Genomic DNA, 21,845 nt, shown 5'->3' with positions numbered 1-21,845 from the left:
TTTTCTATACAGTACATAGTGTATTACCTTTTGTACCGGACTAGTTTACATAAGGGGAATGTGTAGAGCTTCATGGACAGCAGGAGCACAGACACTGGTTAGTCGAGGTAATTGAGGTAATATGTACACGTAGGCAGAGGTAAAGTTACTATGCATGGATAATAAACAGAGTAGCAGCAGTGTAAAAATGGGGGTGGTTAGTGGTCAGTGCAAATAGTCCACGTAGCCATTTGGTTAGCTGTTTAGGGAGTCTTATGTATTGGGGGTAATACACAAGTTAATGTAGTGATACATGGGCCACTTTATTTTTCTTTCAGAGCCTTTGTAATGTCCTTTTTAACATGGGGCTTTCTGTTGGAGTAGACCTTTTAGTGTTGAACTGTTATAGTGGGTATTACTCTACACAGACGTTCATAAAGTAACAGGCTACATGGGGTTTTCACACACATGTGAGATAGGAGAAACGTTCATCCATACTAACCGTAGTACCAGTTGTATTGATGGGATGGCTGTTCTCCTGGTCCGTCTCCTTCTCCTGCTCCTCCCTCCCTCCTTCCCTCCCTCCTTCCCTCCCTCCTCTCCACACGATGGCCTCAGTCTCGTATTCCTTCACACGAAGGTTGTGTCTGTCAGACAGGCTTGCCCTCCGCACCACTTTCCTAAAACACACGCAGGGAGGAGAGGGGTTCAGTGTTCCTGTAAATCAGGGTTTATTTATCACAGTCCTGGAGGTTTATATTTGACTTCTATACCAGTACTAACACCTGATTTATAAGAAAGCTATTAGTTGAATCATGTGTTAGTATTGGGCTGTAACAAAAGCACCCCGTGCCCCTCTCCATGACCACATCGAACAACACTACTGTAGTAGCAGATAGTGGAGAAAATGTAATAGTCTGCATGCAGTTTCCTCTCTGTCCAGTAGAGGTCAGTACATACCCACGGCTGCCTGCGCTGGATGTCCTCCTGCACAGGGAGGTCTTGTGTTTAAGCTGAGACTTCATGATGATGTCGTGTTTGTGTTTCAGGTCTAGCAGGATGGCTCGGAACTCCTCGTCCTCACACAGGTCTAAAGGTCAGAGGTTAGAGGTTACACAAGGAAAACACACACACACACACAGAGGATGGCTCGGAACTTCTCGTCCTCACACAGGTCTAAAGGTCAGAGGTTAGAGGTTACACAAGGAAAACACACACACACACACAGAGGATGGCTCGGAACTTCTCGTCCTCGCACAGGTCTAAAGGTCAGAGGTCACACAGGGAACACAGAGACCAAAACACATCTTCCCATCAACCACTGCTCTGTGGCCTGGTAGGGGTTTATGTTTTGTTTTGTTTTTTACAACAAAAAAACAGAACAATTAAGCAAAAATAAATAGCAGAACAAAAGGCAACTAAACCCTCCCACCCCTTAGAAAAACAAGAAAAAAAGAAACCAATACACAACAACACCAAACCAATACAATACAAAACCAATACACAACAACACCAAACCAATACACAACAACACCAAACCAATAAAAAACACAAAACCAATACAATACAAAACCAATACACAACAACACCAAACCAATACACAACAACACCAAACCAATACAATACAAAACCAATACACAACAACACCAAACCAATACACAACAACACCAAACCAATACAATACAAAACCAATACACAACAACACCAAACCAATACAATACAAAACCAATACACAACAACACCAAACCAATACACAACAACACCAAACCAATACAATACAAAACCAATACACAACAACACCAAACCAATACAAAGCAACACAAAACCAATACACAACAACACCAAACCAATACAATACAAAACCAATACACAACAACACCAAACCAATACAATACAAAACCAATACACAACAACACCAAACCAATACACAACAACACCAAACCAATACAAAGCAACACAAAACCAATACAATACAATACAACACCAAAACAATACACAACAACACCAAACCAATACAATACAAAACCAATACACAACAACACCAAACCAATACACAACAACACCAAACCAATACAATACAAAACCAATACACAACAACACCAAACCAATACACAACAACACCAAACCAATACACAACAACACCAAACCAATACACAACAACACCAATACACAACAACACCAAAACAATACAAAGCAACACAAAACCAATACAAAAACACACAAAAAATACAGAACATTAGAGAGAAAATATCTACATCTATTTCCATCGATCTACAAGCCCACATCCACCAATCCCAATGGATGTGTTTCTCCATGTCGTCCAGGAAGGGTTGCCAAATTTTTTACAAAATGGTTGAATTTATTTCTTAAAGCGTAGGTCATCTTTTCCAGAGGAATACACTCACTCATTTCAGAGAGCCGTCTTGTAGTTGAGAGAGGGGAATCTGATTTCAATGTCTATGCAACACGTTTTCTTGCAGTGGCAATGGCAATATCTGTAATAAGTAATGTGATATTGAAATGATTCCTCAAATTCACATTTGTGAAGTTACCCAGAAGGCATATTTCAGGGGGAAAGGGACCTCTATGATAAAGGCCAGGGAATCACAAACTTCATGCCAGAAGGCATATTTCAGGGGGAAAGGGACCTCTATGATAAAGGCCAGGGAATCACAAACTTCATGCCAGAAGGCATATTTCAGGGGGAAAGGGACCTCTATAATAAAGGCCAGGGAATCACAAACTTCATGCCAGAAGGCATATTTCAGGGGGAAAGGGACCTCTATAATAAAGGCCAGGGAATCACAAACTTCATGCCAGAAGGCATATTTCAGGGGGAAAGGGACCTCTATAATAAAGGCCAGGGAATCACAAACTTCATGCCAGAAGGCACATTTCAGGGGGAAAGGGACCTCTATAATAAAGGCCAGGGAATCACAAACTTCATGCCAGAAGGCATATTTCAGGGGGAAAGGGACCTCTATAATAAAGGCCAGGGAATCACAAACTTCATGCCAGAAGGCATATTTCAGGGGGAAAGGGACCTCTATAATAAAGGCCAGGGAATCACAAACGTCATGCCAGAAGGCATATTTCAGGGGGAAAGGGACCTCTATAATAAAGGCCAGGGAATCACAAACTTCATGCCAGAAGGCACATTTCAGGGGGAAAGGGACCTCTATAATAAAGGCCAGGGAATCACAAACTTCATGCCAGAAGGCATATTTCAGGGGGAAAGGGACCTCTATAATAAAGGCCAGGGAATCACAAACTTCATGCCAGAAGGCATATTTCAGGGGGAAAGGGACCTCTATAATAAAGGCCAGGGAATCACAAACTTCATGCCAGAAGGCATATTTCAGGGGGAAAGGGACCTCTATAATAAAGGCCAGGGAATCACAAACTTCATGCCAGAAGGCATATTTCAGGGGGAAAGGGACCTCTATAATAAAGGCCAGGGAATCACAAACTTCATGCCAGAAGGCCTGTCATTTAGTACACTGTTAAGTAGAATGCAAAAAAGTGCCTTCTGTTGTTCCACGTCTAAAACCCATGTCTGCTATTTCAGGGTGATATCTATGTAACCTTTGTGGTGTTAGATAGAGTTGGTGGACAAAGTTGTAATGTCTGTATCTGGAGTCGATGGTTGCTGATACGCTATCATGGCATAGGTTCGACCATAGCCTCTTCATCATTTGTAATATAGTTAGATCAGCTTCCCATCTCTCTCTTGACCTACAGTAGATACAGTTGAAGTGGGAAGTTTACATACACCTTAGCCAAGTACATTTAAACTCAGTTTGTCACAATTCCAGACATTTAATCCTAGTAAAATTCTCTGTCTTAGGTCAGTTAGGATCACCACTTTATTTTAAGAATGTGAAATGTCAGAATAATAGTAGAGATAATTATTTATTTCAGCTTTTATTTCTTTCATCACATTCGCAGTGTGCCATAAGTTTACATACACTCAATTAGTATTTGGTAGCACTGCCTTTAAATTGTTTAACTTGGGTCAAATGTTTCGGGTAGCCTTCCACAAGCTTCCCACAATAAGTTGGGTGAATTTTGGCCCATTCCTCCTGAGAGAGCTGGTGTAACTGAGTCAGGTTTGTAGGCCTCCTTGCTCGCACTCACTTTTTCAGTTCTGCCCACAAATGTTCTATAGAATTGAGGTCAGGGCTTTGTGATGGCCACTCCAATACCTTGACTTTGCTGTCAAGGTACGCCAAGGGGGATGAATACTTTTGCAAGGCACTGTAGTTGTTCAATACTAAATCGATTTGGTAAAATTATCTCCAAGAGTGCTTCTGAGAAAGTTTCTTAACTGCAAACAACAAAATAAATGCATATTGGATAACTGGTATTTCGCTTTCAGTTGCTCAAATTACACAACGATTCCACCTATATAACAATATACTAAATGCATCCTTCTCTTCTCATGCCAATGTTGAAAAATGTTGTTATCCAAGATCATTGGCAGGAGACTGTTTTGCCACAGGGGTGTTTCAGGTGACAAGTCTCCTTTCAGACCAAAGAACTTACGAATGTCATGCTAAGATCTTACTAAATTGATGGTATAGGGATTGCTTGTTCTTGTTGATATAGTCCTGAGGTTCCACTTGTAGATAATATTACTCCCAACCTCTTCATTATTTCCATCTGAGTCCAAGAGGAGGCTGGTTCAGCTTCAAATAAGGATGAAATAAATCTAATTTGTGCTGCCCAGTAATACATCTTGAAATTTGGCAGCCGGAGACCTCCTAGACGATAATATTAATTTGTCCCTTGGAGTTTTACAGTGCCATTCAAATGGTCTTGTTCAGGGACATGAAGGGATTATGGCTAAAGATTGAAATAGGTACGTCATCTTAGGTAGGACGTAATACAGTGAATCATCTTAATGCAGCTGATTCTCACAAATACTGTAAGAGGCAGATCTACCCATCTATTCAAGTCATCCACCACCTTCTGAACCAAGACAGCTTGAACACATTTCTTTAGTCATTATCAACTGTGATTCCTAGACATTTAAACCCCTGTGGTGACCATATTTATATATTTTTTTTAACCTTTATTTAACTAGAGCTCTATGTACCCAATAGTGTCTGGAGTTCTGAGAGGGATCCAGTCGGGTCATAGAGAAACAACATAATGTCTGTGAACAATGAGATCTTGTGTGTTATCTGGCCCACCTGAAAGCCCTTAATGCCAGGATCCGTTCTTACGGCCTCCACCAGGGGTTATATGACACATAAAGTAGCGGGGAAAGTGAACAGCCCTGTCTACTACCTCTAACAAGTGGGAATGTGCATGACATCATGCCATTAGTGGCGATCTTGGCTTGGTATAAAGTCTTAACCCTGTTGACAAACGAAGGGCAAGTGAAACTTAGCAATGATCTTGAATAGGTATGGCCACTCCAGCTATCAAAGTCTTTTTGTCTAGAGACACTGCAGTACTAGGATCACCCATCACACTGGCCATGTGAATTACATTGAATAGCTTGTGCAAATTATTGGTGGAGGATATTTTCTGTGTAAAGCCTGTTTGATCGGTGTTGATCAGGTTTGGCAAATAGTCCTAATCTATTAAGCCATCTCCCTAGAAATGGATTTATAATCAGCATGGTGGAGAGAGATTTGCCTGTAAGAAGAGCATCGTAGAGGATCTTTATTTTTCTTATGAATAACTGTCATAATAGCCGTGGAAGACTCTCCTTCTCAGCAGCTAAATTCAGAATATCCATAGAGAGGGGAATATGCTAATCCTTCAACTCCTTCCAGAACTCCGTCTCCCGGGGATTTGCCGGATTGTAGAGAGGAAATTGCCTTTCATCGCTAGTTCCGTTCTATCAGAACTGTATAACCTTGAATAGTATTGTTTAAATGACTCATGAATCTATTCAGGGTTGAGACACTTGACCATTTTGAGTTTCGATAGTGTTGATGGTTCTCGAAATCTCCTCAGCTTTTATCTGCCAGGCCAAGACTTTGAAATATAATACCCTAAGTACTTACAAAACTGACAAGGATATTCTTCCAACTAGGCAAAGATATTATGAATTGGGGTAGAATACAGTACCAGTCAAAAGTTTGGACACCTACTCATTCAAGGGTTTTTCTTTATTTTTAAAAATATTTTCTACATTGTAGAATAATAGTGAAGACATCAAAACTATAAAATAACATAAATGGAATCATGTCGTAACCAAAACAGTGTTAAACAGATTATTCAAAGTAGCCAGCCTTTGCCTTGATGACAGCTTTGTACACTCTTGTCATTCACTCAACCAGCTTCATGAGGAAGTCACCTGGAATGCATTTCAATAATAAGGGATGGTTTGTTAAAAGTTAATTTGTGGAATTTCTTTCCTTCTTAATGTGTTTGAGCCAATCAGTTGTGTTGTGACAAGGTAGGGGGGGTTTACAGAAGACAGTCCTATTGGGTAAAAGAGCCCGTATTACGGCAAGAACAGCTCAAATATGCAAAGAGAAAGGACAGTCCATCATTACTTTAAGACATGAAGGTCAGTCAATGCAGAACATTCAATAACTTTAAAAGTCTTCAAGTTCAGTCGCAGAAACCATCAAACACAATGATGAAACTGGCTCTCATGAGGACCGCCACAGGAAAGACAGGCCCAGAGTTACCTCTGCTGCAGAGGATAAGTTCATTAGAGTTAACTGTCTCTCATGAGGACCGCCACAGGAAAGGAAGACCCAGAGTTACCTCTGCTGCAGAGGATAAGTTCATTAAGTTAACTGGCTCTCATGAGGACCGCCACAGGAAAGGAAGACCCAGAGCTAACTCTGCTGCAGAGGATAAGTTCATTAAGTTAACTGGCTCTCATGAGGACCGCCACAGGAAAGGAAGACCCAGAGTTACCTCTGCTGCAGAGGATACGTTCATTAAGTTAACTGGCTCTCATGAGGACCGCCACAGGAAAGGAAGACACAGAGCTACCTCTGCTGCAGAGGATAAGTTCACTAGTTAACTACACCTAAGATTGCAGCCCAAATAAATGCTTCACAGAGTTCAAGTAACAGACACATCTCAACATCAACTGATCAGAGGAGACTGCGTGAATCAGGCCTTCATGGTCGAATTGCTGCAAACAAACCACTACTAAAGGACACCAATAATAAGAAGAGACTTGTTAGGGCCAAGAAACACGAGCACTGGACATTGGACCAGAGAGGCGGCTCCAGCATACCGGAGTCGCCTCTTCGCTGTTGAGACTGGTGGTTTGCTGGTACTATTTAATGAAGCTGCGAGTTGAGGACTTGTGAGGTGTCTGTTTCTCAAACTAGACACTCTAATGTACTTGTCCTCTTGTTCAGTTGTGCACAAGGGCCTCCCACTCATCTTTCTATTCTGGTTAGAGACAGTTTGTGCTGTTCTGTGAAGGGAGTAGTACACAGCGCTGTACCAGATCTTCAGTTTCTTGGCAATTTCTCACACGGAATAGCCTTCATTTCTCAGAACAATAATAGACTGACGAGTTTCAGAAGAAAGTTCTTTGTTTGTGTTGTAACATAATTGTATGTTATTTTAATGGACAAGAAATGTGCTTTTCTTTCAAAAACAAGTTCATTTCTAAGTGACCCCAAACTTTTGAACAGTAGTGTATGTAGGTAGGTAGGTAGGGTTTAGGGTTATGTAGGTAGGCAGGGTTATGTAGGTAGGTAGGGTTTAGGGTTATGTAGGTAGGTAGGGTTATGTAGGTAGGTAGGGTTTAGGGTTATGTAGGTAGGCAGGGTTATGTAGGTAGGTAGGGTTTAGGGTTATGTAGGTAGGTAGGGTTATGTAGGTAGGTAGGGTTTAGGGTTATGTAGGTAGGTAGGTAGGGTTTAGGGTTATGTAGGTAGGCAGGGTTATGTAGGTAGGTAGGGTTTAGGGTTATGTAGGTAGGCAGGGTTATGTAGGTAGGTAGGGTTTAGGGTTATGTAGGTAGGTAGGGTTATGTAGGTAGGTAGGGTTTAGGGTTATGTAGGTAGGTAGGTAGGGTTTAGGGTTAGGTAGGCAGGGCTAGGGTTAGGGTTATGTAAGTAGGGTTATGTAGGTTGGTTTAGGGTTATGTAGGGTTAGGGTTATGTAGGTAGGTAGGGTTTAGGGTTATGTAGGTAGGTAGATAGGGTTAGGGTTATGTATGTAGGATTATGTAGGGTTAGAGTTATGTAGGTAGGGTTAGGGTTATGTATGTAGGTAGGTAGGTAGGGTTATGTGGGTAGGTAGGTAGGTAGGTAGGCTTATGTAGGTAGGTAGGGTTATGTGGGTAGGTAGGTAGGTAGGTAGGCTTATGTAGGTAGGTAGGGTTATGTAGGTAGGTAGGTAGGTAGGTGGGTAGGTAGGTAGGGTTTAGGGTTATGTAGGCAGGTAGGGCTAGGGTTATGTCAGTAGGGTTATGTAGGTAGATTTAGGGTTATGTAGGGTTAGGGTTATGTAGATAGATAGGTAAGATTTAGGGTTATGTAGGTAGGTAGATAGGGTTAGGGTTATGTATGTAGGATTATGTAGGGTTAGGGTTATGTAGGTAGGGTTAGGGTTATGTATGTAGGTAGGTAGGTGTCATGGTTATGTAGGTAGGGTTAGGGTTATGTAGATAGGTAGAATTATGTATGTAGGTAGGGTTAAGTATGTAGGTAGGTAGGTGCCAGGGTTATGTAGGTAGGGGTCAGGGTTATGTGGGTAGGTAGGGGTTAGGGTTATGTAGGTAGGTAGAGGTTAGGGTTGTGTAGGTAGGTAGGGGTTAGGGTTGTGTAGGTAGGTAGGGGTTAGGGTTATGTAGGTATGTAGGGTTATGTAGGTAGGTGGGTTTATTGTTATGTAGGTAGGGTTTGGGTTATGTATGTAGGGTTAGTGTTATGTAGGTATGTAGGGTTAGGGTTATGTAGGTAGGTAGGAATGGGTTTAGGGTTATGTATGTAGGTAGGTAGGGTTTAGGGTTATGTAGATAGATAGGTAAGATTTAGGGTTATGTAGGTAGGTAGATAGGGTTAGGGTTATGTATGTAGGATTATGTAGGGTTAGGGTTATGTAGGTAGGGTTAGGGTTATGTATGTAGGTAGGTAGGTGCCATGGTTATGTAGGTAGGGTTAGGGTTATGTAGATAGGTAGAATTATGTATGTAGGTAGGGTTAAGTATGTAGGTAGGTAGGTGTCAGGGTTATGTAGGTAGGGGTCAGGGTTATGTGGGTAGGTAGGGGTTAGGGTTATGTAGGTAGGTAGGGGTTAGGGTTATGTAGGTATGTAGGGTTATGTAGGTAGGTGGGTTTATTGTTATGTAGGTAGGGTTTGGGTTATGTATGTAGGGTTAGTGTTATGTAGGTATGTAGGGTTAGGGTTGTGTAGGTAGGTAGGAATGGGTTTAGGGTTATGTATGTAGGTAGGTAGGGTTTAGGGTTACATACAGTTGAAGTTGAAAGTTTACATACACCTTAGCCAGATTTAAACCCCGCTTTTCACCCTTCCTGACATTTAATCCTAGTAAACATTCCCCGTCTTAGGTCAGTTAGGATCACCACTTTATTTTAAGTGTCAGAATAATAGTAGAGATAATTATTTATTTCAGCTTTTATTTCTTTCATCACATTCCTGTGGGTCAGAAGTTTACATACACTCAATTAGTATTTGGTAGCATTGCCTTTAAATTGTTTAACTTGGGTCAAACGTTTCGGGTAGCCTTCCACAAGCTTTCCACAATAAGTTGGGTGAATTTTGGCCCATTCCTCCTGACAGAGCTGGTGTAACTGAGTCAGGTTCGTAGGCCTCCTTGCTCACACAAGCTTTATCAGTTCGGCCAACAAATTTTCTATAGAATTGAGGTCAGGGCTTTGTGATGGCCACTCCAATACCTTGACTTTGTTGTCCTTAAGCCATTTTGCCACAACTGTGGAACTATGCTTGGGGTAATTGTCCATTTGGAAGACCAATTGGCGACCAAGCTTTAACTTCCTGACTGATGTCTTGAGATGTTGCTTCAATATATCCACATAATTTTCCTCCCTCATGATGCCATCTATTTTGTGAAGTGCACCAGTCCCTCCTGCAGCAAAGCACCCCCACAACATGATGCTGCCACCCCCGTGCTTCACGGTTGGGATGGTGTTCTTCGGCTTGCAAGCTCCCCCCTTTTCCTCCAAACATGACAGTCATTATGGCCAAACAGTTCTATTTTTGTTTCATCAGACTAGAGGACATTTCTCCAAAAAGTACGACCTTTGTCCCCATGGCTTTTTTATGGTGTTTTTTGAGCAGTGGGTTCTTCATTGCTCAGCGGCCTTTCAGGTTATATCGATATAGGTCTCGTTTTACTGTGAATTTGGAAACTTCTGTACCTGTTTCCTCCAGCTTCTTCCCAAGGTCCTTTGCTGTTATTCTGGGATTGATTTGCACTTTTCGCACCAAAGTACGTTCATCTCTAGGAGACAGAACGCGTCTCCTTCCTGAGCGGTATGACGACTGCATGGTCCCATGGTGTTTATACTTGCGACTGCGTGGTCCCATGGTGTTTATACCTGCGACTGCGTGGTCCCATGGTGTTTATACCTGCGACTGCGTGGTCCCATGGTGTTTATACCTGTGACTGCATGGTCCCATGGTGTTTATACCTGCGACTGCGTGGTCCCATGGTGTTTATACCTGCGACTGCGTGGTCCCATGGTGTTTAAACCTGCGACTGCGTGGTCCCATGGTGTTTATACCTGCGAATGCATGGTCCCATGGTGTTTATACCTGCGACTGCGTGGTCCCATGGTGTTTATACCTGCGACTGCGTGGTCCCATGGTGTTTATACCTGCGACTGCGTGGTCCCATGGTGTTTATACCTGCGACTGCGTGGTCCCATGGTGTTTATACCTGCGACTGCGTGGTTCCATGGTGTTTATACCTGCGACTGCGTGGTCCCATGGTGTTTATACCTGCGACTGCGTGGTCCCATGGTGTTTATACCTGCGACTGCGTGGTCCCATGGTGTTTATACCTGCGACTGCGTGGTCCCATGGCGTTTATACCTGCGACTGCGTGGTCCCATGGTGTTTATACCTGCGACTGCATGGTCCCATGGTGTTTATACCTGCGACTGCGTGGTCCCATGGTGTTTATACCTGCGACTGCGTGGTCCCATGGTGTTTATACCTGCGACTGCGTGGTCCCATGGTGTTTATACCTGCGACTGCGCGGTCCCATGGTGTTTATACCTCCGACTGCGTGGTTCCATGGTGTTTATACCTGCGACTGCATGGTCCCATGGTGTTTATACCTGCGACTGCGTGGTCCCATGGTGTTTATACCTGCCTATTGTTTGTACAGATGAACATGGTACCTTCAGGCATTTGGAAATTGCTCCCAAGGATGAACCAGACTTGTGGAGGACCACAATTTATTTTCTGAGGTCTTGGCTGATTTCTTTAGATTTTCCCATGATGTCAAGCAAAGAGGCACTGAGTTTGAAGGTAGGCCTTGAAATACATCCACATGTGGACCTACAATTGACTCAAATTATGTCAATTGTGATACAGTCAATAATAAGTGAAACAATCTGTCTACAAACAATTGTTGGAAAATGACTTGTGTCATGCACAAAGTAGATGTCCTAACCGACTTGCCAGAACTATAGTTTGTTAACAAGAAATTTGTGGAGTGGTTGAAAAATGAGTTTTAATGACTCCAACCTAAGTGTATGTAAACTTACGACTTCAACTGTAGGTAGGTAGGGTTTAGGGTTATGTAGGTAGGTAGGTAGGTAAGTAGGTAGGGGTTTAGGGTTAGGTAGGTAGGTAGGTAGGATTTGGTAGGTAGGGTGTGGTAGGTAGGTAGGTAGGGTTTGGTAGGTAGGTAGGGTTAGGTAGGTAGGTTTAAGGTTATGTAGGTAGATAGGTAGGTAAATAGGTAGGGTTAGGTAGGTAGATTTAGGCTTATGTAGGTAGGTAGGTAGATAGGTAGGGTTAGGTAGGTAGGTTTAGGCTTACGTAGGTAGGAAGGTAGGTAGGTTTTAGTGTTGGGGCAGACTTACCAATGGGAGTCTCCTCTAGGAAGTTAGGTAGGTTTTAGTGTTAGGGCAGACTTACCAATGGGAGTCTCCTCTAGGAAGGTAGGTAGGTTTTAGTGTTAGGGCAAACTTACCAATGGGAGTCTCCTCTAGGAAGTTAGGTAGGTTTTAGTGTTGGGGCAGACTTACCAATGGGAGTCTCCTCTAGGAAGGTAGGTAGGTTTTAGTGTTAGGGCAGACTTACCAATGGGAGTCTCCTCTAGGAAGGTAGGTAGGTTTTAGTGTTGGGGCAGACTTACCAATGGGAGTCTCCTCTAGGAAGGTCTTGGCATTGAGACTGGCACCGTGAGAAACCAGCAGCTCTGCTACATGCATCTGGAACCATAGAGACTATCAGTATTTACACAGATATCCACGATCATCTGCAGGAACTGAGGACTCGGTGGACTGTATATTCTTTAGGTTAGGTTTTACTTAGCAAGTTCTCTCCCTTGTGCTGTAAGGGCACATCAAGTCCAACCTAGGCTAAAGAATATACAGTCCACCGAGTCCTCAGTCCTTCGAGATGGATAAAGATGTTAACTCCCCGACATGGATCGAGTTTCCTGTGAAGTCTGGACCTGGTCCGATCATACACGACACCAAGCCTCACCTTCTCCTAGTTATAGTAGCACTGCACAGTATGGACAGCTGGGGCATGGGCAAGAAGACAACTTTCAACCTGCAAGCTGACTCCCTGGTAGTCAGGTGCTCTTTTCTCCTAGTGTCCTGCTAGCTGACTCCCTAATAGTCAGGTGCTCCTTTCTCCTAGTGTCCTGCTAGCTGACTCCCTGGTAGTCAGGTGCTCCTTTCTCCTAGTGTCCTGCTAGCTGACTCCCTAATAGTCAGGTGCTCCTTTCTCCTAGTGTCCTGCTAGCTGACTCCCTGGTAGTCAGGTGCTCCTTTCTCCTAGTGTCCTGCTAGCTGACTCCCTAATAGTCAGGTGCTCTTTTCTCCTAGTGTCCTGCTAGCTGACTCCCTGGTAGTCAGGTGCTCCTTTCTCCTAGTGTCCTGCTAGCTGACTCCCTGGTAGTCAGGTGCTCCTTTCTCCTAGTGTCCTGCTAGCTGACTCCCTGGTAGTCAGGTGCTCCTTTCTCATAGTGTCCTGCTAGCTGACTCCCTGGTAGTCAGGTGCTCCTTTCTCCTAGTGTCCTGCTAGCTGACTCCCTAATAGTCAGGTGCTCTTTTCTCCTAGTGTCCTGCTAGCTGTCTGTCTGTCTGTCTGTCTGTCTGTCTGTCTGTCTGTCTGTCTGTCTGTCATCACAAGCTGCCAATCAAAGCCTTAAAGTGCCCTAACCCGTACACTACATCCACTGTGCTGTTCCGTGGCCGTACTGTCTAATCTTCAGCGTCGTTAAACCAGCCCGTAATCCTCTGTCTTGTCATCGGTTACCAGCACACGGGAGAGAACACCAAGTAAAACCTAACCTAAAGAATATACAGTCCACCAAGTCCCCACTTACATGTGTAGAGAGTGGGTGTGTGTGTTTATTCGTATGCATCATTGGCCCAGCGTCGTCTGGGTTTGGGGAGGGTTTGGCCGGCGTAGGCCGTCATTGTAAAATAAGAATTTGTTCTTAACTGATTTGGTTAGTTAAATAAAGGTAAAATAAATTGTAAAAAATCATCTGTGTGTCTGTCCTTGTGTATGTGGCCTGTGTGTGTGTGTGACCTTGTGATGCAGTGTGTGTGTGTGTGTGTGACCTTGTGATGCAGTGTGTGTGTGTGTGTGACCTTGTGCAGCAGTGTGTGTGTGTGTGTGTGTGTGTGTGACCTTGTGATGCAGTGTGTGTGTGTGTGTGTGTGTACGCCCGTGGGTGTTTCTGTTCCCTCCTTGTGTGTGCATTACCTCACCTGACCCCAGCAGGCTGCAGAGTGGAGTGGCTGCCATTTGTCAGTGTCTTTCAGGTGTATGTGTGTGTGTGCGTGTGTGCGTGTGTGTGTGTGTGTGTGTGTGTGTGTGTGTGTGTGTGTGGTGTGTGTGTGTGTGTGTGTGGTGTGTATGTGTGTGTGTGTGTGGTGTGTGCGTGTGTGTGTGTGTGTGTGTGTGTGGTGTGTGTGTGTCTGCGTGTGTGTGTGTGGTGTGTGTGTGTGTGTGTGCGTGTGTGTGTGTGGTGTGTGTGTGCGTGTGTGTGTGTGTGTGTGTGTGTGTGTGTGTGTGTGTGTGTGTGTGTGTCTGCGTGTGTGTGTGGTGTGTGTGTGTGTGTGTGTGCGTGTGTGTGTGTGGTGTGTGTGTGCGTGTGTGTGTGTGTGTGTGTGTGTGTCTGCGTGTGTGTGTGGTGTGTGTGTGTGTCCGTGTGTTCACTAGTGTCCTCACCTGACCCCAGCAGGCTGCAGCGTGGAGCGGCTGCCATCCGTCAGTGTCTCTCAGGTCCATCCTGGCCCCTCCCTCCAGCAGAAGCTCTGCAGCCTGGACGTAACCGTTAGCTGCTGCAATGTGGAGCTGCATGAGTGACAGGAGAGGAGACCAATGGAACAGAGTCACTTCAGAGCAGGGGTGTTTCAATCTCACCCGACCAGGTACAGACTACTGCCTGTTCTATCTTCTTCCTGAACATTCATTGTAACCAAACAGGGGAAGGGGGGCAGTGGTACGGTCTTCCAGGTTCAGATTTGAATTTGAGAGATATAGAGTGTTGGCTACTTTAACAAATCATTTTATTTGCAAGGATTCCCTACCTCTTATTTGTATATATCTAATGCCTTCTTGGAACTCTCTTGAGTCATTACCTGTCCTTGTGTACTCAGAGATCTACCAGACAGGCTGGGATGGGACCGCGGCAGGAAGCTTACTCGGATGCAAAATGTATGTTGATTTATGTATGCTCTCTTTACGCCTGCCCACTAAATTGAGAAATAAACCTCGAGTGAACTCATCTTCTCATCTGTATTTCTAAGATCGAATGACCTTGTTTCAGGGCCAAGAGAAAAACGGAATCTGAATGAATCACTGCCAGATCTCATGAATCTCACTCAAATAAATTAGATACAGTAAAATAATCTGTTGACTTGTTTTCCAAACTGCTCAATTCTAGGAGTACTGGATGGTCTGACTGGCTGCCTTGTTAAATGACTGGTTCAGTGAGGATGGAGGATGAGCCTTACACATCCCGGCTGAGTGAAAGGGGAGTCAGCCAAAAAGTTCATCCCTGGCCTCGCTTGGCCTCTCTTGCTGGTGTGCCTGTAGTAAGTCACTAGGATGTCTCAGAGTTTTACATCTTCAATCAGGCTCTCTGTGTGTGTCTCTCTCTCTCTGTCTGTGTGTGTGTCTCTCTCTCTGAGTTTGTGTGTGTGTCTCTCTCTCTGTCTGTGTGTGTGTGTCTCTCTCTGCCTGTGTGTGTGTCTCTCTCTCTGTCTGTGTGTGTGTGTCTCTCTCTCTGTCTGTGTGTGTCTCTTTCTCTGTCTGTGTGTGTGTCTCTTTCTCTGTCTGTGTGTGTGTCTCTCTCTCTGTCTGTGTGTCTCTCTCTCTGTCTGTGTGTGTCTCTCTCTATCTGTGTCTGTCTCTATCTCTGTCTGTGTGTGTCTCTCTCCCTGTCTGTGTGTGTCTCTCTCTCTGTCTGTGTCTGTCTATCTGTCTGTCTGTCTGTCTGTTTGTCTGTCTGTGTCTGTCTGTCTGTCTGTGTCTGTCTGTCTGTCTGTGTCTGTGCAAGGGTGACCTTTCCCAGTAAACTAGATGCATTAATACTAGTCCACGTTGTGTGGCCATTGATTGGTTATATGACCTTTGACCCGAAAACCATTATTCAACCATTATTTATTTTCAGATCACATGACTTACTTGACATTCCTTTCAGCTCCTACTGGAACAAAGAGCAGGTCACATAATGCCACATCATAATGAATCTCTGCTAAACTGTGTCGGAAGACTAACACATCTTACATAACATATCCGTCCCAAATGGCACCCTTTATAGTGCACTATATAGAAAATAGGGTGCCGTTTGGGACGGGCCCATAATACCAGTTGAATGTCCCTCTCTGCCAAAGGTCTAGATTTTCTCTGTGTTGCTCTAATTTGACTGTTAGCATCATATGTCAAACACAGATTAACAGAGAGTCAAGAAGCTGCAGGACAATCTTCTTCAACCTCGGCGTTTGGGAGTAAATCTTGAAGCTTACTAAAGTTATTTTTGGGGTAGTATCGCGTAACGTACCTTACCCATTTCCATCCAATTGCGTTTGTTTTAGATTGTGACAAATCCTTGCAACCAATTTACGATATCATAAGCCCCGACCTTGAGATGGAAATGCATCACACAGAAGTTCTACAACTGTACCCCAGCCTGTCTCTGTGTGGGCTCTCTAGTGTACATCGTATATGATTTGTCGTTGTCCAAGACAAAGGGACAATAAAGTTTGTGTTTCTACTCTGGGGGCTATGTCCCTCTCACCAGAGTAACTCCTTCTGAGTCGTGGTGGTTGATGTCCTCTCCCTCCCTGTGTCCGTCTCCCTATAGGTTGTATGTATGGACTCAATAATCTATAGTTTGTAGGTATATTATAAATGATAAACTATGTGGTTCAAGCCCTGAATGCTGATTGGCTGACAGCCGTGGTATATCAAACCGCATACTCCGTCTGGCCACTCTACATATTACGTCTGGCCACTCTACATACTCCGTCTGGCCACTCTACATACTCCGTCTGGCCACTCTACATACTCCGTCTGGCCACTCTACATACTACGTCTGGCCACTCTACATACTCCGTCTGGCCACTCTACATATTACGTCTGGCCACTCTACATACTCCGTCTGGCCACTCTACATACTCCGTCTGGCCACTCTACATACTCCGTCTGGCCACTCTACATATTCCGTCTGCCCACTCTACATACTCCGTCTGGCCACTCTACATACTCCGTCTGGCCACTCTACATACTCCGTCTGGCCACTCTACATACTCCGTCTGGCCACTCTACATATTACGTCTGGCCACTCTACATACTACGTCTGGCCACTCTACATAATCCGTCTGGCCACTCTACATACTCCGTCTGGCCACTCTACATAATCCGTCTGGCCACTCTACATATTCCGTCTGGCCACTCTACATACTCTGTCTGGCGACTCTACATACTCCGTCTGGCCACTCTACATACTCCGTCTGGCCACTCTACATACTCCGTCTGGCCACTCTACATACTCCGTCTGGCCACTCTACATACTCCGTCTGGCCACTCTACATATTACGTCTGGCCACTCTACATACTCCGTCTGGCCACTCTACATACTCTGTCTGGCCACTCTACATACTCCGTCTGGCCACTCTACATACTCCGTCTGGCCACTCTACATATTCTGTCTGGCCACTCTACATACTACGTCTGGCCACTCTACATACTACGTCTGGCCACTCTACATACTCCGTCTGGCCACTCTACATACTCCGTCTGGCCACTCTACATAATCCGTCTGGCCACTCTACATATTCCGTCTGGCCACTCTACATACTCTGTCTGGCGACTCTACATACTCCGTCTGGCCACTCTACATACTCCGTCTGGCCACTCTACATACTCCGTCTGGCCACTCTACATACTCCGTCTGGCCACTCTACATACTCCGTCTGGCCACTCTACATATTACGTCTGGCCACTCTACATACTCCGTCTGGCCACTCTACATACTCTGTCTGGCCACTCTACATACTCCGTCTGGCCACTCTACATACTCCGTCTGGCCACTCTACATATTCTGTCTGGCCACTCTACATACTACGTCTGGCCACTCTACATACTCTGTCTGGCCACTCTACATACTCCGTCTGGCCACTCTACATACTCCGTCTGGCCACTCTACATATTCTGTCTGGCCACTCTACATACTCCGTCTGGCCACTCTACATATTCTGTCTGGCCACTCTACATACTACGTCTGGCCACTCTACATACTCCGTCTGGCCACTCTACATACTCCGTCTGCCCACTCTACATACTCCGTCTGGCCACTCTACATACTCCGTCTGGCCACTCTACATATTACGTCTGGCCACTCTACATACTACGTCTGGCCACTCTACATACTCCGTCTGGCCACTCTACATACTCCGTCTGGCCACTCTACATAATCCGTCTGGCCACTCTACATATTCCGTCTGGCCACTCTACATACTCTGTCTGGCCACTCTACATACTCCGTCTGGCCACTCTACATACTCCGTCTGGCCACTCTACATACTCCGTCTGGCCACTCTACATACTCCGTCTGGCCACTCTACATATTACGTCTGGCCACTCTACATACTCCGTCTGGCCACTCTACATACTCTGTCTGGCCACTCTACATACTCCGTCTGGCCACTCTACATACTCCGTCTGGCCACTCTACATATTCTGTCTGGCCACTCTACATACTACGTCTGGCCACTCTACATACTCTGTCTGGCCACTCTACATACTCCGTCTGGCCACTCTACATACTCCGTCTGGCCACTCTACATATTCTGTCTGGCCACTCTACATACTCCGTCTGGCCACTCTACATATTCTGTCTGGCCACTCTACATACTACGTCTGGCCACTCTACATACTCCGTCTGGCCACTCTACATACTCCGTCTGGCCACTCTACATACTCCGTCTGGCCACTCTACATATTACGTCTGGCCACTCTACATACTCCGTCTGGCCACTCTACATACTCTGTCTGGCCACTCTACATATTACGTCTGGCCACTCTACATACTCTGTCTGGCCACTCTACATATTACGTCTGGCCACTCTACATACTCTGTCTGGCCACTCTACATATTACGTCTGGTCACTCTACATACTCTGTCTGGCCACTCTACATACTCTGTCTGGCCACTCTACATACTCCGTCTGGCCACTCTACATACTCCGTCTGGCCACTCTACATACTCCGTCTGGCCACTCTACATACTCTGTCTGGCCACTCTACATACTCTGTCTGGCCACTCTACATACTCTGTCTGGCCACTCTACATATTACGTCTGGCCACTCTACATATTACGTCTGGCCACTCTACATATTACGTCTGGCCACTCTACATATTACGTCTGGCCACTCTACATACTCCGTCTGGCCACTCTACATACTCTGTCTGGCCACTCTACATATTACGTCTGGCCACTCTACATACTCTGTCTGGCCACTCTACATATTACGTCTGGCCACTCTACATACTCCGTCTGGCCACTCTACATACTCCGTCTGGCCACTCTACATACTCTGTCTGGCCACTCTACATACTCTGTCTGGCCACTCTAAATATTACGTCTGGCCACTCTACATACCCCGTCTGGCCACTCTACATATTACGTCTGGCCACTCTACATACTCTGTCTGGCCACTCTACATATTACGTCTGGCCACTCTACATACTCCGTCTGGCCACTCTACATACTCCGTCTGGCCACTCTACATATTACGTCTGGCCACTCTACATACTCTGTCTGGCCACTCTACATACTCCGTCTGGCCACTCTACATACTCTGTCTGGCCACTCTACATATTCCGTCTGGCCACTCTACATATTACGTCTGGCCACTCTACATACTCTGTCTGGCCACTCTACATACTCCGTCTGGCCACTCTACATACTCTGTCTGGCCACTCTACATATTACGTCTGGCCACTGTACATACTCTGTCTGGCCACTCTACATATTACGTCTGGCCACTCTACATACTCCGTCTGGCCACTCTACATACTCTGTCTGGCCACTCTACATATTACGTCTGGCCACTCTACATACTCTGTCTGGCCACTCTACATATTACGTCTGGCCACTCTACATACTCCGTCTGGCCACTCTACATACTCCGTCTGGCCACTCTACATACTCTGTCTGGCCACTCTACATACTCTGTCTGGCCACTCTAAATATTACGTCTGGCCACTCTACATACCCCGTCTGGCCACTCTACATATTACGTCTGGCCACTCTACATACTCTGTCTGGCCACTCTACATATTACGTCTGGCCACTCTACATACTCCGTCTGGCCACTCTACATACTCCGTCTGGCCACTCTACATATTACGTCTGGCCACTCTACATACTCTGTCTGGCCACTCTACATACTCCGTCTGGCCACTCTACATACTCTGTCTGGCCACTCTACATATTCCGTCTGGCCACTCTACATATTACGTCTGGCCACTCTACATACTCTGTCTGGCCACTCTACATACTCCGTCTGGCCACTCTACATACTCCGTCTGGCCACTCTACATACTCTGTCTGGCCACTCTACATATTACGTCTGGCCACTCTACATACTCCGTCTGGCCACTCTACATACTCTGTCTGGCCACTCTACATACTCCGTCTGGCCACTCTACATATTACGTCTGGCCACTCTACATATTACGTCTGGCCACTCTACATACTCCGTCTGGCCACTCTACATATTACGTCTGGCCACTCTACATACTCCGTCTGGCCACTCTACATACTCTGTCTGGCCACTCTACATACTCCGTCTGGCCACTCTACATACTACGTCTGGCCACTCTACATACTCTGTCTGGCCACTCTACATACTCCGTCTGGCCACTCTACATACTCCGTCTGGCCACTCTACATATTCTGTCTGGCCACTCTACATACTACGTCTGGCCACTCTACATACTCTGTCTGGCCACTCTACATACTCCGTCTGGCCACTCTACATACTCCGTCTGGCCACTCTACATATTCTGTCTGGCCACTCTACATATTCCGTCTGGCCACTCTACATATTACGTCTGGCCACTCTACATACTACGTCTGGCCACTCTACATACTCCGTCTGGCCACTCTACATACTCCGTCTGGCCACTCTACATACTCCGTCTGCCCACTCTACATACTCCGTCTGGCCACTCTACATACTCCGTCTGGCCACTCTACATATTACGTCTGGCCACTCTACATACTACGTCTGGCCACTCTACATACTCCGTCTGGCCACTCTACATACTCCGTCTGGCCACTCTACATAATCCGTCTGGCCACTCTACATATTCCGTCTGGCCACTCTACATACTCTGTCTGGCCACTCTACATACTCCGTCTGGCCACTCTACATACTCCGTCTGGCCACTCTACATACTCCGTCTGGCCACTCTACATACTCCGTCTGGCCACTCTACATATTACGTCTGGCCACTCTACATACTCCGTCTGGCCACTCTACATACTCTGTCTGGCCACTCTACATACTCCGTCTGGCCACTCTACATACTCCGTCTGGCCACTCTACATATTCTGTCTGGCCACTCTACATACTACGTCTGGCCACTCTACATACTCTGTCTGGCCACTCTACATACTCCGTCTGGCCACTCTACATACTCCGTCTGGCCACTCTACATATTCTGTCTGGCCACTCTACATACTCCGTCTGGCCACTCTACATATTCTGTCTGGCCACTCTACATACTACGTCTGGCCACTCTACATACTCCGTCTGGCCACTCTACATACTCCGTCTGGCCACTCTACATACTCCGTCTGGCCACTCTACATATTACGTCTGGCCACTCTACATACTCCGTCTGGCCACTCTACATACTCTGTCTGGCCACTCTACATATTACGTCTGGCCACTCTACATACTCTGTCTGGCCACTCTACATATTACGTCTGGCCACTCTACATACTCTGTCTGGCCACTCTACATATTACGTCTGGTCACTCTACATACTCTGTCTGGCCACTCTACATACTCTGTCTGGCCACTCTACATACTCCGTCTGGCCACTCTACATACTCCGTCTGGCCACTCTACATACTCCGTCTGGCCACTCTACATACTCTGTCTGGCCACTCTACATACTCTGTCTGGCCACTCTACATACTCTGTCTGGCCACTCTACATATTAC

General features: G+C 45.6%; 1 protein-coding gene across 2 annotated transcripts in view; it reads right to left on the bottom strand.

The window, feature by feature from the left end:
* LOC118940502 (protein phosphatase 1 regulatory inhibitor subunit 16B) overlaps window positions 1–21,845 on the bottom strand; it is a 170,642-nt gene that overhangs the window by 6,621 nt on the left and 142,176 nt on the right. For both annotated transcript variants that reach the window (XM_036950829.2, XM_036950828.2), the window contains exons 7-10: window positions 14,329–14,454; window positions 12,272–12,347; window positions 940–1,069; window positions 482–659 (exon numbers count right to left, since the gene is read on the bottom strand). In XM_036950829.2, the coding sequence (XP_036806724.1) occupies window positions 482–659; window positions 940–1,069; window positions 12,272–12,347; window positions 14,329–14,454 (510 nt within the window). The remainder of the gene's footprint in view (window positions 1–481; window positions 660–939; window positions 1,070–12,271; window positions 12,348–14,328; window positions 14,455–21,845) is intronic.

The sequence above is a fragment of the Oncorhynchus mykiss genome, chromosome 17 (genome assembly GCF_057628025.1).
Source record: "Oncorhynchus mykiss isolate SJ-2025 chromosome 17, ASM5762802v1, whole genome shotgun sequence".
NCBI lineage: Eukaryota > Metazoa > Chordata > Actinopteri > Salmoniformes > Salmonidae > Oncorhynchus > Oncorhynchus mykiss.
Note: the sequence above shows the minus strand (reverse complement) of the source record. Positions and strands in the feature narration are given on the sequence as shown.